The 14095-nt window shown below is 44.7% G+C and overlaps 1 protein-coding gene and 1 long non-coding RNA gene across 4 annotated transcripts in view; one reads left to right on the top strand and one right to left on the bottom strand.

Annotated features, from left to right (window-relative positions):
- Positions 1–1200: 1200 nt before the first annotated feature.
- Positions 1201–11096, bottom strand: LOC138434048 (uncharacterized). The gene is made up of 3 exons (XR_011254621.1): positions 10903–11096; positions 7651–7752; positions 1201–2723 (listed from the first exon to the last, which is right to left on the bottom strand). It is a non-coding gene; the product is annotated as an uncharacterized lncRNA (long non-coding RNA).
- GYPC (glycophorin C (Gerbich blood group)) overlaps positions 8833–14095 on the top strand; it is a 47046-nt gene continuing 41783 nt past the window's right edge. Inside the window, exon 1 of one of the 3 annotated variants that reach the window (XM_069577876.1) lies at positions 8833–9425. In XM_069577876.1, coding sequence (XP_069433977.1) covers positions 9389–9425 — 37 coding nt within the window. In that variant the 5' untranslated portion in view covers positions 8833–9388. The remainder of the gene's footprint in view (positions 9426–14095) is intronic. The other 2 variants (XM_069577877.1, XM_069577878.1) reach the window with 2 other exon arrangements.

Below are 14095 nucleotides of genomic sequence, written 5' to 3' on the forward strand. Positions count from 1 at the left end.
TCCTACCTTGTATGCTGCTTGGAAGAAAGAGAAAATCCCCAACATGGCCTCCATCGCACCCTCTTATCCCTTGGAGGGTTGTAGGGGGGTTACACCAACCCTGTCCTACACGCATTAGAGTCTGCCAGGGCTGAGACTCAATCCTGGTTCTACTGCCATGATCAAATTCTTGTCATTGTTCCCAACCTCAGTTTTCTTACCTTTAAAATGTGTCCTTCAGGAGGGAAAGGGGCTAGGGATGAATTGGGAGATTAGGATTGACATATATGTACTATTGATACTCTGGATAAAATAGATAACTAATGAGAACCTACTATACAGCACAGGGAACTCTACCCAGTGCTCTGCGGTGCCCTAAAAAGGAAGGAAATCCAAAAAAGAGAGGATATGTATGTGTATCGCTGATTCACTTTGCTATACAGCAGAAACTAACACAACAATGTAAAGCAAGTATACACCAATAAAAATTAATTTAAAAATAAAATAAAATGGGCCCTTGACAACATCCTGTTTGAAGGTACTCATGGGAACTAAGTGAGATGAGAACTGCTTTATTGTTTCAAGACAGAGCTGAGCTTTTTACCTCATTAATAAATATCTAACACGTTAAGACACACTAGTAACAGATTTCTGTGATTTAATGTCAGACCCTTGCCATATTATCTAATGTCTCATATAATTATTATATCTTTTTAAAATAGTCCTCATTTCTTTAATATCAGGTACTTTCATGATTAAATCTTCTAAAATATCAAACATGTCCCCACTAGCTGAACTACTCACTACTAAAGACTGTGCTGTGTGCTTAGTCACTCAGACATGTCCCACTCTTTGAGACCCCAGGGACTATTAAATACTATTTACCTTCTTTTCAGATTTGCCTGGGGTCCTTACCATAAACCAAGTGTTCCAGTGAAGGAGAAAGGAACAGATAACTTTAACTCCTATGTGCTGAGTAAGACATCATATTGTCTGTTTCATGATTAACTGGCTAATGTATCACTCATAACAAACAAGCTTTGCAGATCTCTTCAATTTCATAGATGAGAAATATGAGGCTCAGAGAAGTCAAGTAAAATGCTGAGTGTAACCCAGCTAGAAGGCAGTAAAGCCACAAAACCAGATGGAGTCCCAAAGCCTCAGCTCTTTGGTAGCCCAAGGGTGCAGTCACATTCTCTCCTTAAGGAAGGAGCCGAGATGTTTTTTTGTTTTTTTGTTTGTTTTAATTTAAATTTATTTATTTTAATTGGAGGCTAATTACAATATTGTACTGGTTTTGCCATACATCAACATGAATCCACCACGGGTATACACGTGTTCCCCATCCTGAACCCCCCTCCCACCATCACCTTAATACCAAAACCTAACAAAGATGCCACAAAAAAAGAAAACTACAGGCCAATATCACTGATGAACATAGATGCAAAAATCCTTAACAAAATTCTAGCAATCAGAATCTAACAACACATTAAAAAGATCATACACTATGACCAAGTGGGCTTTATCGCAGGGATGCAAGGATTCTTCAATATCCACAAATCAATCAATGTAATACACCACATTAACAAATTGAAAAAATAAAAGCCATATGATTATCTCAATAGATGCAGAGAAATCCTTTGACAAAATTCAACATCCATTTATGATTAAAACTCTCCAGAAAGCAGGAATAGAAGGAACATACCTCAACATAATAAAAGCTATATATGACAAACCCACAGCAAACATTATCCTCAATGGTGAAAAATTGAAAGCATTTCCCCTAAAGTCAGGAACAAGACAAGGGTGCCCACTCTCACCACTACTATTCAACATAGTTCTGGAAGTTTTGGCCACAGCAATCAGAGCAGAAAAAGAAATAAAAGGAATCCAAATTGGAAAAGAAGTAAAACTCTCTCACTGTTTGCAGATGACATGATCATCTACATAGAAAACCCTAAGGAGCCAAGATGTTTTAGAACACTACTTTGCTCTTGTATCTCATCTGAATAGTTTGTTCAGCTTTCTACTCTTGTTGTTCAGTTGTTTAGTTACTTAGTTTTGGGCTTCCTGTCCATAAGGAATTTGTGGTACTTTTTGGTGCTTTTAACCTGTCCTACCTGGCAACCACTCCAGTACTCTTGCCTGGAAAACCCCACGGACGGAGGAGCTAGGTACGCTACAGTCTATGGAGTCTCAGAGTCAGACACAACAGAGCAACTTCACTTTCACTAAGAAATTAATTAAGCAAATTTTAGGCTTATGTCCAAAGACTAGTTAACTGTAAGTGAGGTGCTGGGAAGTCCTCCCGTTCAGTTCAGTTCAGTTCAGTTCAGACGCTCAGTCATGTCCGACTCTTTGCGACCCTATGAAACGCAGCACGCCAGGCCTCCCTGTCCATCACAAAGAGTTCACTCAGACTCACATCCATCGAGTAAGTGATGCCACCCAGCCATCTCATCCTCAGTTGTCCCCTTCTCCTCCTGCCCTCATCCCTCCCAGCATCAGAGTCTTTTCCAATGAGTCAACTCTTTGCATAAGGTGGCCAAAGTACTGGAGTTTCAGCTTTAGCATCATTCCTTCCAAAGAAATCACAGGGTTGATGTCCTTCAGAATGGACTGGTTGGATCTCCTTGCAGTCCAAGGGACTCTCAAGAGTCTTCTCCAACACCACAGTTCAAAGGCATCAATTCTTCGGTGCTCAGCTTTCTTCACAGTCCAACTCTCACATCCATACATGACCACTGGAAAAAATATAGCTTTGACTAGACAGACCTTTGTTGGCAAAATAATGTCTCTGCTTTTGAATATGCTATCTAGGTTGGTCATAATTTTTCTTCCAAGAAGTAAGCGTCTTTTAATTTCATGGCTGCAATCACCATCTGCAATGATTTTGGAGCCCCAAACAAATAAAGTCTGACACTGTTTCCACTGCTTCCCCATTTATTTCCCATGAAGTGATGGGACCAGATGCCATGATCTTCCTTTTCTGAATGTTGAGTTTTAAGCCACTTCAGTATTCTTGCCTTGAGAACCCCATGAACAGTATGAAAAGGCAAAATGATAGGATACCAAAAGAGGAACTCCCCAGGTCATTAGGTGCCCAATATGCTACTGGAGATCAGTGGAGAAATAACTCCAGAAAGAATGAAGGGATGGAGCCAAAGCAAAAACAATACCCAGTTGTGGATGTGACTGATGACATAAGCAAGATCTAATGCTGTAAAGAGCAATATTGCATAGGAACCTGGAATGTCAGGTCCATGAATCAAGGTAAATAGGAAGTGGCCAAACAAGAGATGGCAAGGGTGAACGTCGACATTCTAGGAATCAGTGAACTAAAATAGACTGGAAAGGTGATTTTAACTCAGATGACCATTACATCTACTACTGCGGGCAGGAATCCCTCAGAAGAAATGGAGTAGCCATCATGGTCAACAAAAGAGTCTGAAATGCAGTACTTGGATGCAATCTCAAAAACAACAGAATGATCTCTGTTCGTCTCCAAGGCAAACCATTCAATATCACCTTTATCCAAGTCTATGCCCCAACCAGTAATGCTGAAGAAACTGAAGTTGAACGGTTTTATGAAGACCTACAAGATCTTTTAGAACTAACCCCTAAAAAAGATGTCCTTTTCATTATAGGGGACTGGAATGCAAAAGTAGGAAGTCAAGAAACACCTGGAGTAACAGGCATTTTTGGCCTTGGAATGCAGAATGAAGCAGGGCAAAGACTAATAGAGTTTTGCCAAGTAAATGCACTGGTCATAGCAAACACCCTCTTCCAACAACACAAGAGAAGACTCTACCCATGGACATCACCAGATGGTCAACACCGAAAACTGATTGATTACATTCTTGGCAGCCAAAGATGGAGAAGCTCCATACAGTCAACAAAAACAAGACTGAGAGCTGGCTGTGTCTCAGATCATGAACTCCTTATTACCAAATTCAGACTTAAATTGAAGAAAGTAGGGAAAACTGCTAGACCATTCAGGTATGACCTAAATCAAATACCTTATGATTATACAGTGGAAGTGAGAAATAGATTTAAGGGTCTAGATCTGATAGATAGAGTGCTGATGAACTATGGAATGAGGTTCGTGACATTGTACAGGAGAAAAGGATGAAGACGATTCCCATGGAAAAGAAATGCAAAAAAGCAAAATGGTTGTCTGAGGAGGCCTTACAAATAGCTGTGAAAAGAAGAGAAGCAAAAAGCAATGGAGGAAAGGAAAGATATAAGCATCTGAATGCAGAGTTCCAAAGAATAGCAAGAAGAGATAAGAAAGCCGTCTTCAGAGATCAATGCAAAGAAACAGAGGAAAAAAACAACAGAATGGGAAAGACTAGAGATCTCTTCAAGAAAATTAGAGATACCAAGGGAACATTTCATGCAAAGATGGGCTCGATAAAGGACAGAAATGGTATGGACCTAAGAAGCAGAAGATATTAAGAAGAGGTGGCAAGAATACATGGAAGAACTATACAAAAAAGATCTTCAAGACCCAGATCATCATGATGGTGTGATCACTAATCTAGAGCCAGACATCTTGGAATGTGAAGTCAAGTGGGCCTTAGAAAGCATCACTATGAACAAAGCTAGTGGAGGTGATGGAATTCCAGTTGAGCTGTTTCAAATCCTGAAAGATGATGCTGTGAAAGTGCTGCACTCAATATGCCAGCAAATTTGGAAAACTCAGCAGTGGCCACAGGACTGGAAAAGGTCAGTTTTCATTCCAATTCCAGAGAAAGGCAATGCAAAAGAATGCTCAAACATTGCACTCATCTCACATGCTAGTAAAGCAATGCTCAAAATTCTCAAAGCCAGGCTTCAGCAATACATGAACCGTGAACTCCCTGATGTTCAAGCCGGTTTTAGAAAAGGCAGAGGAACCAGAGATCAAATTGCCAACATCCGTTGGATCATCAAAAAAGCAAGAGAGTTCCAGAAAAACATCTATTTCTGCTTTATTGACTATGCCAAAGCCTTTGACTGTGTGGATCACAATAAACCGTGGAAAATTCTGAAAGAGATCGGAATACCAGACCACCTGACCTGCCTCTTGAGAAATCTGTATGCAGGTCAGGAAGCAACAGTTAGAACTGGACATGGAACAACAGACTGGTTCCAAATAGGAAAAGGAGTACGTCAAGGCTGTATATTGTCACCCTGCTTATTTAACTTATATGCAGAGTACATCATGAGAAACGCTGGACTGGAAGAAACACAAGCTGGAATCAAGATGGCGGGGAGAAATATCAATAACCTCAGATATGCAGATGACACCACCCTTATGGCAGAAAGTGAAGAGGAGCTAAAAAGCCTCCTGATGAAAGTGAAAGAGGAGAGTGAAAAAGTTGGCTTAAAGCTCAACATTCAGAAAACGAAGATCATGGCATCTGGTCCCATCACTTCATGGGAAATAGATGGGGAAACAGTAGAAACAGTGTCAGACTTCATTTTTGGGGGGCTCCAAAATCCCTGCAGATGGTGACTGCAGCCATGAAATTAAAAGATGCTTACTCCTTAGAAGAAAAGTTATGAGCAACCTAGATAATATATTCAAAAGCAGAGACATTATTTTGCCAACTAAGGTCCGTCTAGTCAAGGCTATGGTTTTTCCAGTAGTCATGTATGGATGTAAGAGTTGGACTGTGAAGAAGGCTGAGCACCGAAGAATTGATGCGTTTTAACTGTGGTGTTGGCGAAGACTCTTGAAGGTCCCTTGGACTGCAAGGAGATCCAACCAGTCCATTCTGAAGGAGATCAGCCCTGTGATTTCTTTGGAAGGAATGATGCTAAAGCTGAAACTCCATTACTTTGGCCACCTCATGCAAAGAGTTGACTCATTGGAAAAGACTCTGATGCTGGGAGGGATTGGGGCAGGAGAAGGGGACGACAGAGGATGAGATGGCTGGATGGCATCACAGACTCGATGGACGTCAGTCTGAGTGAATTCTGGGAGACCGTGATGGACAGGGAGGCCTTGCGTGCTGCGATTCATGAGGTTGTAGAGCGTCGGACACGACTGAGCAACTGAACTGAACTGAGCTTTAAGCGAACTTTTTCACTCTCTACTTTCAGTTTCATCAAGAGTCTTTTTAGTTCCTCTTCACTTTCTGCCATAAGGGTGGTGTCATCTGCATGTCTGAAGTTATTGATATTTCTTCTGGCAATCTTGATTCTAGCTTGTGCTTTTTCCAGTCCAGCGTTTCTCATGATGTACTCTGCATATAAGTTAAATAAGCAGGGTGACAATATACAGCCTTGACGTACTCCTTTTCTATTTGGAACCAGTCTGTTGTTCGATGTCCAGTTCTAACTGTTGCTTCCTGACCTGCATATAGGTTTCTCAAGAGGCAGGTCAGGTGGTCTGGTATTCCCATCTCTTTCAGAATTTTCCACAATTTATTGTGATCCACACAGTCAAAGGCTTTGGCATAGTCAATAAAGCATAAATAGATGTTTTTCTGGAACACTGTCGCTTTTTCCACAATCCAGTGGATGTTGGCAATTTGATCTCTGGTTCCTCTGCCTTTTCAAAAACCAGCTTGAACATCAGGACGTTCATGGTTCATGTATTGCTGAAGCCTGGCTTTGAGAATTTTGAGCATTACTTTACTAGCATGTGAGATGAGTGCAATGTGCGGTAGTTTGGGCATTCTTTGGCATTGCCTTTCTTTGGGATTGGAATGAAAACTGACCTTTTCCTGTCCTGTGGCCAATGCTGAGTTTTCCAAATTTGCTGGCATATTGAATGCAGCACTTTCACAGCATCATCTTTCACGATTTGAAATAGCTCCACTGGAGTTCCATCACCTCCACTAGCTTTGTTCATAGTGATGCTTTCTAAAGCCCACTTGACTTCACATTCCAGGATGTCTGGCTTTAGGTGAGTGATCACACCATCGTGATTATCTGGGTCATGAAGCCCTTTTTTGTACAGTTCTTTTGTGTATTCTTGCCACCTCTTCTTAATATCTTCTGCTTCTGTTAGGTCCATACCATTTCTGTCCTTTATCGAGCCCATCTTTGTGTGAAATGTTCCCTTGGTATCTCTGATTTTCTTGAAGAGATCTCTAGTCTTTCCCATTCTGGTTTTTTTTTTTTTTTCCCTCTATTTCTTTGCATTGATCTCTGAAGACGGCTTTCTTATCTCTTCTTGCTATTCTTTGGAACTCTGCATTCAGATGCTTATATCTTTTCTTTTCTCCTTGGCTTTTCGCATCTCTTTTCACAGCTATTTGTAAGGCTTCCCCAAACAGCCATTTGCTTTTTTGCATTTCTTTTCCATGGGGATGGTCTTGATCCCTGTCTCCTGTACAATGTCAAGAACTTCAGTCCATAGTTCATCAGGCACTCTGTCAGATCTTGTCCCTTAAATCTATTTCTCACTTCCACTATATAATCATAAGGGATTTGATTTAGGTCATACCTGAATAGTCTAGTGGTTTTCCCTACTTTCTTCAATTTAAGTCTGAATTTGGTAATAAGGAGTTCATGATCTGAGCCACAGTCAGCTCCTGGTCTTGTTTTTGCTGACTGTATAGAGCTTCTCCATCTTTGGCTGCCAAGAATATAATCAATCTGATTTTGGTGTTGACCATCTGGTGATGTCCTCCCAATAGCGAGGTGCAAAGACCTCAGGACTCAGTCTTTGCTTACCTGGCTGGTCTTTGGCTTCAGTTCCCCAGCTGCCATTCAGATAGTTGCAGTTGCTTTATTTATGAATTCTGAGCACAGGCCACACTATTATCCCACATGAACCTACATGTATTACAAAATAAAATGTTAAACTGTTACAGTAATCACTGCCAGCTTCTATTAAATGCCTTTTTTGTCCCACTGTCATTATGTAGACATTGCCTCTTTAAAACTCTGGTGTGTAATTGTTCTTGTATCTATTTTACAGATAGGGAAACTGAGACTAAAAATTTCCACACCTGGCCAAAGACATTCTGTGAAGAGTTTACTTCTCATCAACATAAGACATGTTGAGTGTAGACTTTTGATTAAAGCTCTATAACCAATGAGGAACCCACTCTAGTACTCTTGCCTGAAAAATCCCATGGACAGAGGAACGTGGTGGGCTGCAGTCCATGGGGTCGTGAAGAGTCTGATGTGACTGAGCGACTTCACTTTCATTTTTTCTTTCATGCATTGGAAAAGGAAACAGCAACCCACTCCAGTGTTCCTGCCTGGAGAATCCCAGGGACGGGGGTGGCTGGTGGGCTGCCATCTGTGGGGTCACACAGAGTCGTTCACGACTAAAATGACTTAGTAGCAGCTATAAACATTATCTAACAAAAGAGAATTAGAAATACTTTCTACTGTGTCAAACAGGCAGCTCTAGTAAAGACACCTGGAGTGTTTTAGGCTGGGAGAAAGGGGCAGAGCATCTGCATTGCACACCTCCAGGGGGCAGTCTTGAGTTGTGTTCAATCTGGGTGGTAATCCCAACTGCACACACATTGCACAGACTGAGGTGCCCTGAGATTGCAGCAGAGATGAGGACTGTCAGGTAAACAGCAGTGAAAACCCCACAGAAAAGACAGGAGAAGGCCAGGGTATTTCCTTGGACAGGGATTTAAAATAAAGGTGACCTGTTCTGGAGCTCCCTGCCTTACTCTCGGCGGGGTGAAGAGAATATAATGCTATATATCACACAACATTCTTTTTGGTTGAGATGGGTAGAGTTCATTTAACCGGAGTGTCAAAATCCCTGTCACTTTTAGTTGCCTAATAAAGTGAATTCTCCAAACACTCCACTCTGTCTGAAAGCCTCAGACAAAGGTGATTCAAACAAGCCACATGGTCTTTACCCAGCATCCTTTTTTTCTAAGAATCTTTCCCAAACATAAGCCCATGGATTGGGGCAGTTGCCCTAAGGCACGAGGAGGCCAGGAACTCTCCGCAGGCCACAAAGGCTCCGCGGCTCATAGGATCCGCCAAGACTCCAACGCAAGTCTGGCTCTATTTATTTGGTCACCGTCCGGACCGTGGCGACGGGGAAGGCCATCCGGGAAGCCCATCTTGTCATGTCTGGGAGCTTTACAACCCACACACAGGGTCATTCTCAAACACAGCCTCTATCTGTTAGCTGCAGATAGAAAGAGAAACTAGTTAGAAAAATGTGATTCTCGCGCAGGAAAGTCGGAACACAGAAGAGTTCAGAGTGGGCGGGTGTATGTGTTTAAAAAAAAAAAAAATGGGTGGGAACCCCATCAGCCAAGTCTGCAGAAAAAACTAAATGAAGTCTGCCTATCTCGGGCCGGAGCCCCTCCCCTCGGTCCGCGCCGAGGAGTGTGACACAGGTGCCGCTTCCCCCGGCTGCTGAGGGTCAGGAGCGGCCGATCGCGACCCTTGCCACGGTCCCCCGGGCCGTGCCCCGCACCGGTCAGCGATGAGCACTCTGCTGCCGCTGACCACGACCCAGCAAGGTGAGTACCCGCCGGGGGAGGGGGGAGGACGGGAACCGAGGGGGCGGGAGGGGGGGGAGCCCGAACTCTGGCCGAGCAACCCAGGGACTCTGGCTGGCGCCCGGTGGGCGAGGGACCCACACGACCGCGTCACCGAACATCGCGGGAGCCCGGGGGTCGCAGCGCCCTGGGCATCGCGGGGTCGGTGTCCCCCGAGCCTGGTGCGCGGGCTCTGCGCGCCCCGGGCCTAGAGAGGCCACCTCCGTCCCCGCGGCCACCCGCTGGCTTTCTGTTTCTTTGTGTGGTGGTGGGGAAGTGCCTGTGGCCAGAACTTTTCCCCTAAGAGAATGAAGAGGGGGAGACAGATCGGTAAGCGGCCCAGAGAGAAAGCACAACAAGTTGTTTTCAGGACTGCGCTGGCAGGAAGGTGGAGGCGCGTTCTGAGAAACTCGGAGTTAACTCTGCTAACTCCCGACCCCTCTCTTCTCCCAGGAGGGCGGGAACCAGCCAGACGCAGATGTTGCAGGGATCGGCTCGGCTCGCCTTGACCGTTTGGGCGGTTGCAGTTCTTCAGAGCCTGTTTTCTTTCTTTTTAAAACCGGCACATGCTTTCTTAAGGACAGGAAATCCCTCAGGGATTCTTTGTGATTTTCAAAAGCAATGTTCAGAAATGTTACTGGGCCTCCCCCAATCCCACCCCCTCCCCCGGCATTGAGCTTTTGCAATAAACATTAAATTTTCATTTAAAAAACAAGCAAACAGACCAAAAAAAAAAAAAAAGTGTTGATCACTCCTCCCTACCCTGGCTAGGTCTGAATCTTAGAAACTGTCAGAGAGGAGACTGAGTCTAATGTGATACATTTAGTGGTTAACAGGGTCATGATTATGGGTACTGGAGACACACTCCATTTGTTTGTCTTTTTGAAAAATGGTTGTGTGGCCTTAGGCAGCAAACTTGAGCCCGGGTGAGCGCCGCTGGGTCTGTCTTTGTGCACCATGTGCCTCTCTGTGGACATGGCCATGTGTGAGTTCCTCCCTGCCTGCTTTTGGACCATGTGTGCAACTTATTACAGGAACCTGAGGCAAGCCAACCTCCCTTAGCTGCAGTTCCATCATCCTTTGTGGGAAAAATAGGATAGTGTGCCTGTTTGGATTGTGAGAGTTGACACACATCAGTGGCTCAGCATAGAGATGAACACATGTTAAGCGCTTAATAAATGTCCAGCATCTTTATCATACTGAGGATCCATGAGCTCCTGTGAGTTAGTGTTTACCTTTGTGTATGTGTCTGTGAGTGTGAGTCAGACACTAATGAGTGTGTGTCTGTGTGAATCAGATACTATTTAGTGTGTATGTGTGTCTCAGGGCCAGTGTTGAGGGGACAGGACACTGTGATTTTTCCAATTCAGGTACCAAGGAAGTGTAGGCCTACAATCTTTCCAGTCTGGAGAAGATGCATGCTCACGGACCTTTGCCCTCCCCCAACCCATCCACTCACCCTGTCCCTCTACAGCGGTTCTCCAGGATTCAGGTTTCAGACCTTGACCCTTGACCAATGACTGCAAACACTTCTCTTCCAGAACTGATGGAGATGCAGCCCTTACTTGCATACCATTCCAGATTACCCTTAGGATTTACTTTCTGGCAGGATCTCTGCCGTGGGAGAACCATGGGGCTCTATTTCTCACCACCGCTGCTAACTCAGGCAGGATGTGTCTATATCCTTCCTGTCTCTGTTTACATCACTACCCCACCCCCAGAATCAGATATTACAACCGAGAGGACCTGCTGCTCCCTCCCAGCCAGGCCTCCCCTACCCAACTAGGTGCATAAACCCAAAGGCCACAATTATTGCGGAGGAGTTAGGTGCAGAAATCAATCGCCTTGCCCTTGATGGAGAGGGATCAGGCTCAGTGAGGAGATGGCCAGGTCTGGCAGCTTTATATAGAATGCGCTACCTCTGGCAAAAGCAGGGAGGATTGTGTTCAGTGCCAAATGACATTCCATCAAAGCTGTTGCTCAACCCCTCCAGATATCCGTGGCTTTTGGGAGTCACATGGCCTTGGCACAGCCAGCAAGTGGACCTTCCAAGGGTGCCGAGAGTTGGCCAGTTATTTCTGGGGACTTGCAGTGCCTCCAGGGAAATAGGAATGTGGGGTAAGAGGTGTCCTATGTTTGCAGTGGGAGCTCACCAGCCCATCTACCATGGGAAGAGAGAGGCCCTTCACCAGCAAGGAGAAGCTGGCAAGTCAAGTCAGTTTGCCTTTTTGAGTGGCAGGTATATAGTCCATCAAATGCCCTTCTGAGACCCCAACCTAAACACCTTCCAAAGGGTGAGCAAACACAACAGGCACTCTTAAGCACAAGCTACAAACAAAACAAGAAAATTTAAACAGGTGTTTGAAGAGTTCATAATAGGAAAGGATACTTTCTTCCCATCTCCAGGGCAGGAACTTTATAGATTTAGGAGAAACTTTCTAGAAGTATTGTATATCTATACAATTACTTTTTCATTTATAACATGAAACATGTATTCTACTTTCATCTTTTTTTTTTCATAAGACTATATTTTACAGAGTATACTTTCTCACCATATATATAGATCCATCCTTCTTGGGGCTGCATAGTATGAATATGAATGGGTTATTTAACCAATTCCTGCAAAAATGGACATTTGGGTTGTGTACAGTCTTGGATTTCTTTTTTTAACCAGACACAGTGCTGCCATGACAACCTTGTAAGTAGGGTTTCATATGCATATGTTTATGTACATTTAGGATACTTTCCCTCAGAATTTAATTTGGACAAAAAGTATATACATGTGAAATGTTTTTAGATACTGAAAAATGCCCTTCAAAAGGACACATGAATTTCTAACACATTTCTGACAGCCAATGAAAATGGTGTTTTCGCGCATCCTCACTCACACTGTGCGGTTTTTATCTTGGCCAATCTGTTGTGTAAGCCATGTTGTCACTTTTGAATGTGCCTCTGTAATTACACGTGCTTTTGTACTTCTGTAAGATACTGTGTTTCTTTTGCTGAGAAGTACCTTGTATGGCCTTTGCCCACTTCCTAGCAGGTTCCCTACCCCCAATGAGTAAATATGCCCCAGAAGTTAAATGAAGTGTCCTGTCTCTCATAGTGAGTGAGAGGGTGGACCTGAGGCCCACAAGTGCTGTGTTGGGGAGTCAGACTTGATCTCCAACACTTACTGACTTTGAGGAGATATAGGAGACCTCGGAGCTTCAGTTTTCTCATCTGTCACTGGGAGTCAGAACAGCTACTTCTTGGGAATCGTGTGATGAACGAGAGAATAAGGGTCTGGCGCTGTGCCCAGTGATGTGGTATTGGCAGATGTTGTTGTTAACAGAATTTAGCAAACCTGACCTGCAGGTGCTGATCATCTCCAGAGTCTCCCTAGCAGAAAGCAGCTGAGTTTGCTTTTGATAATGTAACAGAAGCAATGTCAGTACCTACATGCCTAGGCCCATGGTCCAGCCTTGCCTGGGTCATTCCTCCACAGCCTGGACTCAAAAGCATATTCTTCGCTGTTTTGCAGATGAAACACTGGAGGCTGGGGGATGATGATCCTCAGGGCTTCCTGGTCCCCAGGTTACAGCCAGGCTGTGGACTCAGGCTATGAGACCCCAGAGCCAACAGAGGCTAACCTGAGTAGGGCATTAGGGTGCATGTGGGCCTGCTGCCCATGTGTGCCAGGCAGGGCCTTCTGCCTCCCACAGGCCATGAGAACCATGCCCAGGAAACCAGGGCTGTGCCTTTGCACAGATGCTTAGAACCTGCCAACCACACCATAGCTTTTCACCCAGGCCTATGGTCCAACCTCAGTCCACCACTGCTTGCCATCACCGCTTCTGTGTGGTCAGGCCTGACCCACACTGGGCCAGCTGCTGCCCTCCACAGCCAGCGTGGACCGTTCCCTAGGATCCTTCCTCCTGCCTGGACCGCCCTGTCCCTCCAGCTACACCCTCACACCTGCCTGCTTCAGACCTCCAGGCTCTCTGGGTACTGCCCCCCACCATACACACACCTGTACCTGCTGGTCAGTTAAGGCCTCCCTGGGTCCTCCTGACACCAGAAAACCACTCACTGGGGCACTGAGGACACATTGCAGCCTGAGGAATTTTTAGGTCTGTCACATTTTCAGGAATTCTGACTTCTAAGAAGCTCTGTGACCCCAGCTGCCCCCACCACTTGGGGCCTAGCTCAGGAAAGTGCTCAGCCAGCAACTCAGACATGAACAGGTGACTACACAGACCACCCAAGGGCCAACACTCCTGGGCCCATGTCCATTCGAAGGGCCAAAAACACCTTTTAAAATCATCTGCTCAATAGGTCCTAATCTAGAACATTGCAGTGGACAGAAAGTCAAACCCAAACCAATTCTAAGAACATGCTAATGGGCCCCGGGCATCACCACCAAACTCTTCTACTCTACATTCACTGATTGGTATTTCATTTTGACCTCCTCTGCTCCCCCACCTGCCCTCCCCATCTTTGCTCAGGGTTTCCTTCAGAGCATTACGTAATCTGAACTTCTGTGGGAACACCACTTCCTGCCCTTAGTCGTTATAAACTTTAATTTGGGTACATCTTTCAAGAACAAATGTTAGTGTGCAAAATCTTAGCCAAGGGCAGATACTGTCAAGGGTCAGTTCTTTCTCTCAGGT

Source organism: Ovis canadensis, chromosome 2 (genome assembly GCF_042477335.2).
Source record: "Ovis canadensis isolate MfBH-ARS-UI-01 breed Bighorn chromosome 2, ARS-UI_OviCan_v2, whole genome shotgun sequence".
Lineage (NCBI taxonomy): Eukaryota > Metazoa > Chordata > Mammalia > Artiodactyla > Bovidae > Ovis > Ovis canadensis.